Here is a 14,874-nt window from a genome sequence, read left to right as displayed (position 1 = left end):
GTGGCGCGGGGCCTGGTACGCAGACGGGGCTGCAGGGACGTTCGCCGGCCTGGTGAGTGGACCCAGGGAGGGAAGGCGGAGTGGGCGCGCAGACACGTCCCGATCACGCGTGGACACCAGGGTCCCCGGGGGGCTGACCCGTCCGCGGTCGGCTCTGGCCTGGGCCCCGCGCGGGATCTCCGAGGTCGGGCGGTGAGGCTGCCCCACGGGCGGAGGGCAGGGCCGAGGCTCCCGGGGAGGGTCTTCACGGACTGTCCGAGGTCGCGCTCTGTCCCGCGGCCTCCGCGCTGCCCCGGGAGGGGTTCCCAGGAGACGGATGATCTCGTTGAAGGAAAAATAGAGGCGCTTGCACAAGGGCCCCGAATCACGTCGCGCCCCGCAGACCTCGGTCGTGCTCCTTCCTGACTCTGCTGGTTCACGAGGCCCTGGAGGCCCTGCGCCGCCCCGTGTCCTGAATGGAGCTCGCGGACCTTCCCCCTCGAGGCCGCCTCAGGCCGCCGCCTTCTCTAAATTTCGACCTAAAAATAGGACAGTTGTACCCGCCCACCCAGAGAAGGAGCTGTGTGAGGTCCCCAGTCCCCAGACTGAGGCAGACTGACGCCCATTAGCACCCTCTCCCTCTGCCCTCTCCCTCTCTCTGTCTCTGTCTCTGTCTGTCTCTGTCTCTCCATCTCTCTATCTCTCCATTTGTCTCAGTTTGTCTCTCTTTTCTCTGTTTCCATCTCTCTCTCCCTCTTTCTATCTCTCTCTCCGTCTCTCTCCCCCCTCTGTCTCTCTCCATTTCTCTCTCCCTCTCTCTCTCTCTCTCTGTTTCTCCATCTCTCTCTGTGTCTCTCTCCCTCTCTCTGTCCCTCTGCATTTCTCTCTCCCTCTCTACCCCTGTCTCTCTGTGTCTCTGTCTCCCTTTCTCCCTGCCTCATCCTCTCTGTCTCTCCCTCTCTCTGTCTCTGTCTCTCCCTCTCTCTCTGTGTCTCTCTCTCCTCTTCTCTGTCTCTCCTTCTCTCTGTCTCTGTCTCTCCCCCTCTCTGTCTCTCTCTCTGTGTGTCTCTCTCCCCTTCTCTGTCTCTCCCTCTCTCTGTCTCTGTCTCTCCCCCTCTCTGTCTCTCCCTCTCTCTGTCTCTCTCTGTGTCTCTCTCTCCCCTCTCTGTCTCTCCCTCTCTGTCTCTCTCTGTGTTTCTCTGTGTCTCTCTCCCGCTCCCTCTCTCTGTGTCCCTCTATCCCTCTCTCTCTCTCTCTGTATCTCTCTCCTTCTGTCTCTCCTCCTCTCTGTCTCTCCTCCTCTCTGTCTCTCCCTCTCTCTCTCTGTGTCTCTCTCTCCCCTCTCTGTCTCTCCTTCTCTCTGTCTCTCCCTCTCTCTGTCTCTGTCTCTCCCCCTCTCTGTCTCTCCCTCTCTGTCTCTCTCTGTGTTCCTCTGTGTCTCTCTCCCCCTCCCTCTCTCTGTGTCTCTCTCTCTGTGTCTCTCTCCTTCTGTCTCTCCTCCTGCTCTCCCTCTGTCTCTCCTCCTCTCTGTCTCTCCCTCTCTCTCTCTGTGTCTCTCTCTTCCTCTCTGTCTCTCCCTCTCTCTGTCTCTTTCTCTCTCTCCCCTCTCTGTCTCTCTCTCTCTCTGTGTCTCTCTCTCTGTGTGTCTCTCCCCTCTGTCTCTCCCTCTCTGTCTCTGTCTCTCTGTGTCTCTGTCTCTTGCGCACACCCACACACACGCAGCTCACAGAGCCTCCACATCTCGCAGTGGGCGTGGGACCAGTGGGCGTGTTTGGCTGGGAGGGACTCTGGGAGGGACTCGGGCGGACTCAGCCCTGCTCTTCCTTCCCACTCGACCGCGGTTAAGGCCCGTCACGTGGAAAGAATCTGACCCGTTTCCAAAGGCCCTTCAACATCGACAGCAGCACGACTTTCGAGGGACCCGAGCTCCACCGTCTTCCGTGTCTGGAAATTTTGTTCTCCGAGCCCAAACCCTGAAGGCCGTCCCTTGGCGTGCGACTTCTAATCCCGCCTTTCGTAAGGACCAGGGTTCGTATTTTTCACGGACTCGCTGCTGTTTCAAACTATCCGATGCGTTTCCTTTGGCAGGAGGCGCTGTCTGCTTCGTGTCCGTGTCCCCGTGGGACCCCACGCACGTCTGGGTGTAGGGGGGGCACCGGTCATTTCTCGGAACGGGCTGTCACCGTGCTCCGGGTCCCCTGCGCTAGAGCAGCCTGGATACGCACGGCCGTGCCTCGGCCCCGAGTCGTGGAAGAGCCTGAGCACGCACGTGGGAGCCCGCGGACAGCGCCCCTGGGCAGCTGCTGCTTGTGGCTCTGCGCACGTCCCTCCCTCCGCGCGGCACCCCCCGCGGCGTCCAGACAGGACAGCAAGCCGCCCGGAGGCCCACTAGCCTCCTGAGCTGGGGGTGAAGCCAGGCCCCCGGCCCAGTCTGCACACGAGGAGCTGGCGTTTGCAACACAGGTTAGGTTAATAGGCGAAAACAAATAAGCTGGAAATTCCTGCAAGTGGACCTAAAAACAGATTGAATACAAACACACTCGATCTGCTCTCTTACGTCTTTCTCTCCTCATGATCATGTAAAGAAAGGCTCTTCCCCAGCCCTTCATGCACGTTGCTCGCATCTCAAACCTACGTGACGTTACATCCTCGGCAGGTTTTCTAGTTTGGGTTTAAGTTGTCTGAAAATTCATGAAATACGAGCCGTAATTATATTTTATCCTCATGCAAAGTTAGTTTGCGTGAAGGAAGTCTCATTTGTATCGCCGACTTACACCTAGAAGCGCCTGACCCTGTTCACTCGTTCCCAAGCGATGGAGCCGTGCCCTCCACTGCACGCTGGGCCGCCCGAAATAACGCGTTCATGGATGTAGGGGAAGATTAATTTTTAAGATGATAAAAAAAAAATCATCATATTCTTTCTCCCAACTGTGTCCACAGCCGTTCTCAAGTTGAAACCCTGCAAACCAAGCACGTCATCTTTGTTTCTATGTTGGTCTCAGAGCTCATTGCCGTTTCTGCTGACTGCAGAGAAAACTGGTTCGCTAATGGTGATTTTCCGAGTCTGCATTTCAGCGCGCTCCGCTCCCCTCATCAGGGACAGCTCCCCGAGCGCGAGGTAAGAGGGTAATTGGCTGATCACCGTGAGGACAGCTCCTGAGGGGGTCTGGGGGACTCGGAGGCCACAGGACGGACCCCTCGCCACCTGCCTTCCGCCTTCGTCTTAGAGAACTTCAGGCCCATCTAGTGCAAACTGTCACGATGCCTGAGCAACGTGGGGCCTACTGCATCATCCCGCTTGAAAGAAGGAGCACCCTGGATACTTGGCAATTAAAAAAAAATGTTTCTTTGAGGAGGATTTTATACGGGCTGGGTTTTGCCTTGAATTCCCTTCCCAGGAAGTGGAGTCCCTGTGGAGAATGGCCTGTCGGCAGCTCCACGGCGTACAGGGCGGCTTCGCGCGAGGGTGAGAACAGCGCAGAGTCGGCTCGAGAGAGGCGCTGCCACGGGGCACATGACGGCCGGACGGAGGCCGGAGAAGCGGCGGGTGGACGCGCAGGGCCAGCTGTGCACCCCGCAGCGCCCGTCCGCCTGGGCTCCCTGGCTTCGCCGGCCTGCCGCGCTCGTGTCGGACCTGCGGGAGCTTCTCACGGCGACTCGCTTCCCCCACACCAGCCCGCGGCTCCCCAGCTGTGAGCGCCCTGGTGGCCACCGCCCGTGTGCGGCTCACCCGCGAGCAGAGAGCGGCCGCGAGGACCGGACCGCCCCCGGGGCAGGAGGGCAGGGGGGCAGGAGGGCCTTGACCGCTGAATGGTCAGCTGGGCTCCCCCAGGGCCACCGTGTCCAAGGCGGCCCCAAGACTCAACGAAGAGCAGCGCAGAGAGGACGCCACCTCCTTACAGGGCGTTTCAGAAGCGGCACATGGGAAGCAACGGTTACGTGTTGAAGACGGCCGTGAACTTGGACGTTTTCTCTTGTCTGGAGAGCAAATTGCTGTGTTCTTGGCCCACGGCATCGTCTTTCCGGTCAGTGGGCAGGTCCGCACGTCCTCCCAGGGACACACATAGACACACGGATGGTATAGACACACGTACGTGTGCACGTACTGTTTAAAGTAGTATTTTTAGTGGGGGTGAACTAGGAAATTAGACCACCATTTGTGAGGCATTAAGTGACCACCTCACCTAGATTTCTCAAATTTTTAAGAATCCGAAAAGATATTTACCACAGGACAGACAAAATCTGCTATTAGAAAAAAAAAATCTGATCCCCTGAACCATAACTTTCTTACCTTTAGTTTAACAGGGGGACTTTCATTTCATAAACGCAGCCTAAATCCGGGAAAAGAACAATAAAAAAAAAATTAAAAAAAAAATAAACGCAGCCTAGGCCATTGCAACGCATTCTGAAAATAAAATCCTCCGTGCAAAAGACCAGGCCAACGGGACAAAATATAATTTTGATTAATTCTATCTGAATTTAATGTAATCCGAAAAGAATCACTCGGATCCTGTTCCCTGTTGCTCAAACAGGCAGAAAGTGATGAAAAGAACGTGAGGCCTGGTAGGAAGAGCCATCCGCAGAGCCTGCCACACGACCACCACCTACTGATAATCACCGAATCTTTCTGGGCCTCACTCTCTAGTGAGCAGGACAGTGAACCGGTCTCTACCCGTCTCACACAATCACTGAAGACCCAACATGATCCTGAAACTTAATACACCTGCGGGACGTGTGCGTCATTGGCGATAGTCTGCTGAGACATAACTGCAAGGCTGGGGGATCCTTGGGATTAAAATCACTATCTAACCCCCAGGTTGCAAATAATGGTCCTTCTACAGTCTATGGGCCCCTGTTGTGATAACCCAGGGGTTTAAATACGTTTGTTTTTTTTTTTTCTTTCTAAAACAAAACGTCTGGGACCGCGCGATCCAGTTTATAACAGAGACGGGACACGCTGCCTACGCTGTGGCAGATGAAGCAGTGATCGCATCCCAGGAGCGGACGTGGGCGGACTCTGCATCTCCTCGTAAGGCTGATGTCGTGTGGCCCCGTCACGATGCCCTGATCCCTCCTGCCCGATGGCGGTCGGCTGCGTGTGGACGTGCATGCGTGTGGGCCAGCCTCTCGCCTTCCTTGTCTGGAATGTTCTCCTCTCTCTGTGCTGTGATCGTCCCGCTTCTCTGTTAACCTAACTCAGGGTCTTGCTTCCGTTTGCTAAGACAAAGGCACAACCCGCCTTGGAGGGAGTCTGCCGACAGCTCAGGGATTAACGGCCGCCAAGAGCAGCAACCAAGGAGTGTGGAAGATTGACTTCCAGGTGGTGACCCAGAACTCTGGCCACCCGGCCGAAAGGTACCCCCCCTGCTTTCCACCAAGGTCCGATTTCAGCCGGAACCGTTCAAGGAGGGGACGAGGGCACGCAGAATGGGATGCCCTGTACTCGTGCTGCGTCTCTCACGGCAAAGACGTGGAGGAGCTCACACTGTTGGCAGCGATGTGGACGCTCCATTTGCCAGTGAGGTCCCACAGACTGTGCCTGGTAAGTGGGGGCATGAGAGCGGGGCACTGATAGATCTATATGCCTTTCAAAGCCCTATTTAACTGCATTAAACATAGTCTGGAGTTTGTGCGAAACGAGCGCTTGATGAAACACTTGGCTAACTGGGGTCTTAGGACACGTGATCATGGGCGGCCTCCAACGTTATAGGAAATCTGTGTTATAGGAAGTCTTGGTGAAGCAGTCTCTAGATATCAGGCACCGACAGTGATTTCTTCTTAGGAAAGATGCTTGTAGGGACGCCGGGGTGGCTCAGTGGTTGAGCATCTCCCTTCGGCTCAGGTCGCGACCCCAGGTCCCGGGATCAAGTCCCACCCACATCGGGCTCCCTGCAGGGATCCTGCTTCTCCCTCTGCCTGTGTCTCTGCCTCTCTCTCTCTCTCTCTGTGTCTCTCGTGAATAAATAAATAAAATCTTAAAAAAAAAAAAAAAGGAAAGATACTTGTGTTTGTCTCAGAAATCGAGCAAGCCTTTGGTGCTTCCCTGAGGGAACTAGCAGCAATCAGAACCACGGTGGGAGGTCGTCCACACGGACCATCACTGTTCGACCCGAGTGACTCCTCGGGACCATCTGAAAGGGGGTAGATCACTACACCTTGCTGCCAAGGATACTCCGTTAGTTGGAGGTATTAGTCTTATGATGAGCAGGTGGCCTGATGATCGAGTGACACTTCGCCATGGCCCAACACGTCTTTAAAGTCTTACATGATAGATGATTCTAGAAGGAGCTTAGCTGGGGAGCTGGATGCTGCATATGAATTCTGAAACTGGGAACGTGACAATTGATTATTTATGCTCTTAATGGGCATTTGCTTTCCAGAAACTATGCCCTCGTATGCTTCGGATTCTCACCCAGTGTTTGCTAAACACCTGAGTGCTAGTCACCGTGCTAGGTGGGTCATGCAATTAGACACTCGGGGGCCTGCATTATTCTCATGCCACCATGCGTCTCACGGTTCCGTCATACACCCACTTATCATGCCCACTTATTCGAGTTTTCCCAGAAACTTTTCTTGGATTTTTCTAGAATCTCTCACTAGTTTTGATCCACTATCTCACTTTTAAAAACTACGTTCTAAAAAAAAAAAAACCTACGTTCTAAGCATTCGAGTTAGAATAATAATTAAAACAAACCCCGATCCAGTTACATCCTGAAGCTATTTCGGCATTTCGGTAAAGCTCCGCTTCTTCAAAACATGTCACTCGGTACTTGAAAAGTAGATTCAAAAATGTGAGCCTCAGGAAACTACACTTGAAAGTTTGATTCTAGCAAGTGAAGAGCAGGACCTAAAATGTGGTGGAGACCCTCGGTGTCAGTGATGCGTGTTCACAAAGCTCTCGGACCGGGACGCGACGCGCACAAACGCCCGCACCTGGATCCGCGCTGCCGCCCGAGCACGGAACGGGCACGCGGAAGGGCAATGCTGCTGCGCCCCGTCCTTACAAGAAGCCACGGTCCAGTCACACACCGTTACGCAGCTTCAGCACTTAATGATTTTGCCCCAAACGGCACACGTTTAGGGAAGGTGCCCACAAGTCACTTGCCAGGTTGGCCTGTTCCCCAATGTTCCCAATGGAACACGGAGGTACTGCCTGTAACGCTCAGCGTGCGGCACCGTCTTGTCTCGCCAGGGAGCTGGGGTGTGGGCCACCGTCCACACAGCGGGGCTGGCGGTGCCCACATGTGCGTGGCCGACGCACATCATCAGACTGTGTCCACCCCACGCTCCCCGATGTCACGGCAGGAAGCACCATCGTGGGAGCCCGCACTTTAACGCGTGAAATCCGTGTGTGTGCAGCCCCGGGTGCGTGCCCACATATGCGGACATGCTCGTCTCCCTGCGTGAACGGGATGGTGAATTGCCCCCAGGAGCAGGACTGAACCTGCTGTAACAGTCATAAAACTCAGGCTTCCAGGAACAAACGAGAATGGCCTCTGGAGGAGGAACATCAGTTCGCATCCGCCGCGCGGCGTGGGCCACAGCCAGCCCAGGCCCACCCCACCTGAAGCCGCTCTCCGCTCGGGCCGCAGCAGCCGTCCCCGGTTCCGAGAAATTAGCTCTCCCGGAGTTCAGGCTTCCAAGAGCTCTGAGCCCGGGGAGGAAGCCTGAGAGAAGACACTCCTTTTGCTTTCAGACACTTTTGGCATTTCTCTGAGGCAAACTCGAAGCCAATAAAGACTAAATCTAGACTCTTCAGAAAACTCCCACCTTCTTCTAGAGCAGAGATGACTTTTAGGAAAGGATTATCTTTCAACTTATGGCGGTGAGCCTGACGCTAACAGGAAACCATATAAAAGCAAAGCCACCCCAAATCCACCCAAAGCACGGTCACCACCGCGCGCGCCACGCCCTGGCACGCCTGGCTCCCTCGCAGCGCTGGACACCCCAGGTCAGAAACTCGGTCCTCCGGCACCAAGCCCATGACGGGTCGAGGAGCGGTTTCGTTTCAGCGATATTCCTTCCACCCCAATCCGGGACAAAAAGTATGACTTGGCCACCGACAGGCAAGCGCGGCCTCCCCCGTGGGCGCCCCCGGGGTCTCGTCGAGCTCCCGGCCCTGGGAGGGCAGCAGGCCGAGCCAGCCCCACGCCAGCACCTGGCGGATACCAGTATGTGAGGGGCAGAGCCTCCGGGAACACAGGATGCTGAAGCCTCGTAGGTGCGCTGCCGTAAGGTTCTGGGTCAACGTGCCCACGGCGAACAGCGCACCCACGTCAGTGACGAGCACTCGGACCCGAGTGACGCACAGCATCTGCCGACTGGCGGCACAGGGAGAGGAATGGTCTGCAGACCAGTGTGAGGGACACCTGGACGGACACTGGTTCCAGCCCCGACCAGGTACACTCACGCTGTGAGCACGCGGTCGTGGCTGTGCCCTGAATCGCCCCACCGGGACCTCCGCGGGGACACTCGGGCCCCGTCACCACGTATCGGGTACTACTATTTTAAAGATTACCATTGTCTTCCTCTCCTCGTCGTCGTCGTCGTCCTCCTCCTCGTCCTCCTCCTCGTCCTCCACGTCCTCCCCATCCTCGTCATCATCGTCCTCCTCCTCCTCGAGCTCCTCCTCTTCCTCCCGGTCCCCCTCCTCATCCTCCTCGTCCTCCTCCCTGTGCTCGTCCTCGTCCTCCGAGAACTCCTCCTCCTCGTCCTCCTCCTTCTCGTCCACGTCCTCCGACCCCTCGCTCTCGTAGCACTCATCCACCGAGGAGCTGTCGGCTTTCACGGCAAACGGTTTCCGCTTGGGAGCAGGTTCTTGGGGCTGCTTATCCTGTGTTTTTCTTTTTTTAGCCAAGGGGCAGCCATAGACGCTGTGTAGAGAGACAGAGAGAAGATCGGGGTCACTATCTTTGGAGGTTAGAGCACCGGGGGCCCTGGTCACGCGAGCTAAAGCTTAGCAGGAGCACCACCCACACAGGTACACACGCGTCCACCCGGCACCCCCACCCTCGCCTCCCCTCCCAGCTCCCCGCTGGGGCCACCAGATAATAAGGCGGAGGGTCCCACGGAGTTCAGGGGACGGTTGGGAGCCACGCAGCTGACAACACAAACTCACGTTCTTAAACACCTCGCCAAGCACGCATGATGTGAGACGGACGTCGTACAGGAAGCCCTAGTCCACGCGCGGAACGTGCACCCGTTCACGTGAAACATAACGTGCGTGCGCTGAGGGAAAGCTTTGGACGCACTTGGATTCCTACATTCCACGGACGAAACGGCACCTGTCACCGCAACGAACTATGCGAAGAAGAGGAACCGCACATGCCCGTTGCCGTGTAGAGAGACGGAGCACAACTGGCCCCTACGGGGAGTATCGTCAAGCCCATCTCAACGCCACAGAAAACAAAGTGTGCTCGGCAGTCGCTCCTAAAACCTGCTGGAATCGACCCACGGGGGGGGGGTACGGCCGTCACAGCAGGAGCCCACCCCTTAGCCTCCCAGAGGGGACCGTTTTCCAAAGCGACGTTGCTAATGACTCATCCTCCGGGGAAGCCTGCGGATGTGCCACGAGGAACAAGGGGGAAAGACCCGGGGCACAGAGGCAACGGCTCCCTTGGTCCTAACATGAGATGTGTGATCTCCGTGACCGCGTGAGCCGTCGGGAGGACTCTGATGGGCTTAGTGTTGGACCTGAAATGGGTCGTGTTTTTCCGGTCTCACATGGACACGTCCAGCGCATGTGTATTTTGGGAGGCTCCGTGGGGCTGGAGCCCAGGCCCTGCCAGACTCGGAGGGGAACGACACAGACGTAGCCGCCGAGTGAGACCGCGTTGGACCCGATCAGTGCCGTTGACGTGTGCACCAAATACCGGGCACGTCCCGGGCACGGGGGAAAGTGTCGCCTCACGAATGGGTGACGTGGGATCGATGCGAGGATGAAGTCATGCGACGGCGCTACATTAGGCAAAGGAGGGAGGGGCAGCGGGCCCGGGGAGCCAGGGCTGAGGCTGGGGGGACTTCGAGGGGGACGTGTGGAGCTATTCAAACACATTTCTGCAAAGATGTGAACACAAGAAACAGCGTGATCAGTGCAGAAAACAGACATAAAAACCAAACGCGGGGGGGTTTGGAGTGTGGGACGTGGGGCTGGCAGGGAGGTGGCAGGCACCGGCCAAGGTCAGGAGGGGCACGACAGCCTGGGGACTCGGGGACGCGTCTCACTCCCAGGAGGGCCTTGGGTGGAAAGGGTGGGCGAGGCGGTCACCGTGGCGCCCTGGTGCCCGATGAGGGTCCTCAGAGCCTCTGCCGGATGCTCAAGCCCCTGCTGGCCCCGGGCACATCCCCACAGCAGTGGGAAGAGGCGCAGATAGACCCGTGGCCAAGGGACGGGCCGTCTGGAAGGTGACGCACCCCAAGTGCTTGTGGCAGGCGCCACGCGGTGGGGCTGGGACAGATACTGGACTTCGCACTTCAGCCCCCCCCATGAGCGAGGGTCGCACACCTGCTTTAGGGATGGAGGCAAGGGGTCTGTACGGAGGTCGGTGCCGCGCCCGGCACATACTCGGTCCCCGGGGGGACGTGATGCCTGCGCTTCGATCCTCGTCGCAGGTTTATTCTCGCTCAGGAATCCGGCGACCCAGCAGGCCTGTCCCCCCGCGTGGTTCTGGACACTCGCTACCGCGCAGTTTGCCACTTGGATCAACACTTCCCAGACAGCTCCCGCCGGGAATGAAAGGCAGCGGCAGTGACTTTACGTCTCTTAGAAAATGATTTGCTCCGGTTGCTTGGGTGCCTCTCGTGCTGTCGTAGCGCTGACACGAGTCACCCGGGGCCCGGAGGACGCTGGCGTGTGCCGGGGCCCGGGGTGGAGGGACCTCGCTCCCATCCCAGCGTGCGACCCTGCTCGGTCCCCTCTTCCGTGTGCAGGATCCCTTTCTTCGTCCGTAAAGCGAAGGGCCCTGGCTGACTGCTGAGGCTCCACCAACTCCGAAACCCCGGGTGGCGGGTCTCCTGCCTTTTGAAGCTCAATCCTTAACCACTGAGCTTTCTTACGTGCAATTCCTTGCACACGCCGGGGAGACTGAGTCAGGGGCCTCGGACGCTGGAGGACTGGCTGCCCACCAGCCGGGCTTCTCGGGGGACGGCCCTGGTCAGGAGACGGCCCATGCGTCCCGTCTGTGTTTGTCCAAATGAAGGATTCACCGCAGTGAGGCGCTTGTCCTTGCAGGGTCGGCCCACCGTGTTCCAGGTCACGACGGCGGCCACCTGCCCCGCGAGGACTCCTGCTCCGCGCCGAGGTCACCTGGTCACCGGAACACAGCACCCGGCCTCCCTTGGACTATCAGGGCCACCCAGGTCGCGAGGACGTGACATCAAAGCGGCCAACAGGGTGCTGCTCTTCAGTGATGCTGCTCAGAGTGCTCCGCGTCACCACGGCCGGGCTCCGGGCCTCATCCCTGTCCTGTCCACCCGCCTGCACACACTTTGCTGCCTGAGGGCTCCCGACGGCCCCCCGGTTGCTCAGACCTGAGACGGGCGCAAGCCTTGGAGCAGGAGCGCGGAGACGCTCCTTAGAACAGAGGCTGCCGTTAGCGACAGGCCTCTGGGGACTTGGAGGGCAGGTGCCTGCTGAGGGGACACCTGTGTGCACGGGGTCTGCGCCCCAGGACCTGGCAGGTGGGGGTGGGCCTGACTTCCGAGGCGCGGGTGGCTGCCCTCGATACTGCCCATCTGCTCCTCTGGTTGCAGCGACTGCCCTCCTGCCCCATCCTCCAGAGCCCCGTGGGCGGGGGGGACCCAAAGGGGGAGGAGTGGAAGCATCGCTGGGAGGAGCGTGGGCAGAGCGGGAGGAGGCAGCTCGGGAGCGGGGGTGGGCCACGTGGAGGGACCGGCACGTCCAGAGCCCTGCGTTCCTGGCTCCGCTTTGCAAACACCCCGATGGGCTCCCTGCATGCTGGGGGGGCCTCAGTTTACCCGTCTGTGTGATGAACGGGTTGCCAGTCCCTTTGCTGGGCTACTTTGAGAAGCATCGGAAACCCCTGAATGGGGTCCTGGCTGTCCCCAGCGGAGTGCGGCTCCTAGCATCTCTCCGCTGCTTCTGCTTATGGTTTTGGAAACTGTTTCGATGAAACTCCCGGCCGTTGGCACCTGCCGGCCTCGGGCTCCTGGCGCCCGCTGCTAACCGCTCGCTGGTGCTCCGTCTTTCCTGTGTCCGCTAGTGTCTGCCGACCGTCTGACACGCTTGCCGCAGACACGTCCGTGGGCCCCTTCCCCGCGGGCTCCAGTCCACGGGCGCCAGCTCCTGGAGCCTCCTGCGACGGAGCTTTCACCCGCGCGTCAGGCAGCAGCTGCTCCAGCGGCGGCTCAGGCTCGCAGGCGCCTCCCGGTCCGTGAGACCTGGGGTTCGGGGCAGGCCGGAGCGCGGCCTTGGGGGCAACCCTGCCACGTGAGCTTGGGGGGCGTGGATCCTGCGGACCCACATTCTGTGCGTCTCGCGTGTGCCGCCGAGGTGGCCAGCCCCCCGGGAGGAGGGAAGGCTGCCGCCCCCCTCACCTGGCGCGTGTTGCCAACGCAGGTGCCGTAGAAGTGAGCCAGTCACTGCCCCACAGGTGATTTCACAGTCACAGTCACAGCCGTCGGGGCTCACGCCGACCAGCACACGCCAGTCCTTCCAGCAAGACCAGGGCTACCTGGGAAGCGGGAAGCGGGGACACGGACGTGGCGGGAACGCCCGAGCTCAGCGGACGGTGTGGGGTCCACGTCGTCCTTCCCGCCAGCTGCGTGCTTCCCACGGTGGCCCGCGGGGCCTTGCGGACGGCCGGTGGTCAAGGACTGTTTGCTGAATGAACAAACCATAGTTGTCCCCTTTTGTTAAAAATGACAGCACTTACCCCATCCTGGCGTGACTACGGGTTTCCCCAGCTGGAGAAAGCAGCCTGCGTTTCCTTGTGCGGTTGTAGGGCCGTCGTATCCTGCCCGGTGGCTGCCGGGCATGGCTGGCTATTTAATTAAGGTTAAAGACAATTTAAAAAATCAACTCCTCAGTCGCGCTGGTCACATTTTAAGCGTCTGGTGATGTCCATCGGCACCATCGTTCAGCGGGCAGGTGTGTGCCACCGGCCGGGACTCGCAGGTGCGCAGCAGGCGCGTGCGGGGTGAGCCCCTGCTGGACGGACGCCGGTGCTGCGGGGACAGGAGCTCGGGGAGGTCGCTCGGGTCCCAGGACTCGGGCTTCAAGGCAGCTCGGTCTCCTCCTGCAGTCCCTCACGGGAGCGTGTTCTGTGAACCTGGAGCACAGGGACTGATCCGTCCCCAGGGATGGGTGGGTACCGGCGGGGAGCTCAGCCTCCGCCCTGCATGCCCGCAGGTGCCTCCTGGGCGTGGAGGGGACCCCAAAGGCCAGGTCCTCATTGACGGGGTCTCGACAGGCTCCATGCCTCATGCATCCACGCCCACCCCCAACCCCTCATGGACGTGACACTTGAAGGTGATGACGACAAATGGGTTTTCTGCTTGTTTCACGCAGTTGGAACCTCAGAGCACCCGCGATACGGTTACTGTCGGGGACGGGAGCTCGCGTGGGGCCTGGCGGGAGCTTCTCGAAGCTGCAAATGCAGAACCGCGTTGAATCTCCTGCACGGCCCCCGTGTTCCCTGAGCGTCACTGTGCCGTCCGGATGCCCCGAAACTCCTCTCGGTTGTTGCAGCTTCTACGGTCCTGCCGGTGTTCACTGGACTTAAACATCTTGAGTCTTTCCTCTCACATCTTTTTTTTTATCATTTTAGAAATCCGGTAACTTGCTCTGAGAAAATGTCAGGTCTCTCACGCTTTCCAGGCTGCTTGCTGTTTTATTTTTAATGGTCTCTTACTTGAGGTTTTCATTTATCTAATTTCTTTTTTTTTTTTTTAAGATTTTATTTATTTATTCATGAGAGATACAGAGAGAGGCAGAGACACAGGCAGAGGGAGAAGCAGGCTCTGTGCAGGGAGCCCGACGCGGGACTCGATCCCGGGACCCTGGGGTCATGACCTCAGCTGAAGGCAGATGCTCAACTGCTGAGCCCCCCGGGCGCCCCTTATTTAACTAACTTTAATGTAAACAGAGGACGAGGCCTCAGTAACCGAAATCAGATTTGCTGGCGTGTTCCTGCTCCGACGGGAGAAGGACTGGGCGACGCTCGCCAAGGGGGGGCGGCCAGCTGGGCTCCCGGACGCACGGGTGCTCTGGGCAGAACCCTCCTTGCACGGGTGATGCTTATTCTGTGTCGCCCGAAGAGCCTCCGCTGTGCCGGGCTTAAAAGAATGATTTTGGGGCCCCGGGTGGCTCAGGGGCTGAGCGTCTGCCTTTGGCCCAGGGCGTGACCCCTGGGTCCTGGGATCGAGTCCCGCGTCGAGCTCCCTGCATGGAGCCTGCTTCTCCCTCTGCCTGTGTCTCTGCCTGTCTCTCTGCATCTCTCATGAACAAATAAATAAAATCTTTAAGAAAAAAAGAAAAAAGGTAGAATTTGGATGTGATTCTGGACGAGGACAGCACGACTCACCGAGCACCCTGCTGCCGTGTCTGCCGTCGTCCCCGGCGTCAGTCCCACGCCCTCACGGCCGCTCTGTGGCGTAGAAGCGATGATCGTTCCCCTTCTAAGGACGGGGCCCCGAGTTCTCGCCGGAAGCCACACGACTGAGTCACGCTGAACAGAGCGCTTGAACCTCCCGTGTCCCCGTGTCTTGCCTTCCCGGTCCCTCTTCCTCATCGGGCCACTGTCAGGACCCGTTAAGACGGGAACACGCCCGTTTCTCGGCGTCTATCCACGTAAGCGGAGATGAAATACTTCTGAATGAGTGGACCGGGTGGCCCCGCGCCCGCTGGCTGAGAACACGTTTCACGAGGTGCAGCAC

General features: G+C 58.6%; 1 protein-coding gene across 1 annotated transcript in view; it reads right to left on the bottom strand.

Moving 5' to 3' along the window:
* Positions 1–14,874, bottom strand: part of MYT1L (myelin transcription factor 1 like) — a 405,580-nt gene that overhangs the window by 99,147 nt on the left and 291,559 nt on the right. Inside the window, 2 exon segments of the mRNA XM_041754071.1 lie at positions 8,498–8,510; positions 8,513–8,852. Coding sequence (XP_041610005.1) covers positions 8,498–8,510; positions 8,513–8,852 — 353 coding nt within the window.

Source organism: Vulpes lagopus, chromosome 5, assembly GCF_018345385.1.
Source record: "Vulpes lagopus strain Blue_001 chromosome 5, ASM1834538v1, whole genome shotgun sequence".
In the NCBI taxonomy this organism is placed as follows: domain Eukaryota; kingdom Metazoa; phylum Chordata; class Mammalia; order Carnivora; family Canidae; genus Vulpes; species Vulpes lagopus.
This window is presented reverse-complemented; position numbering and strand designations above follow the sequence as displayed.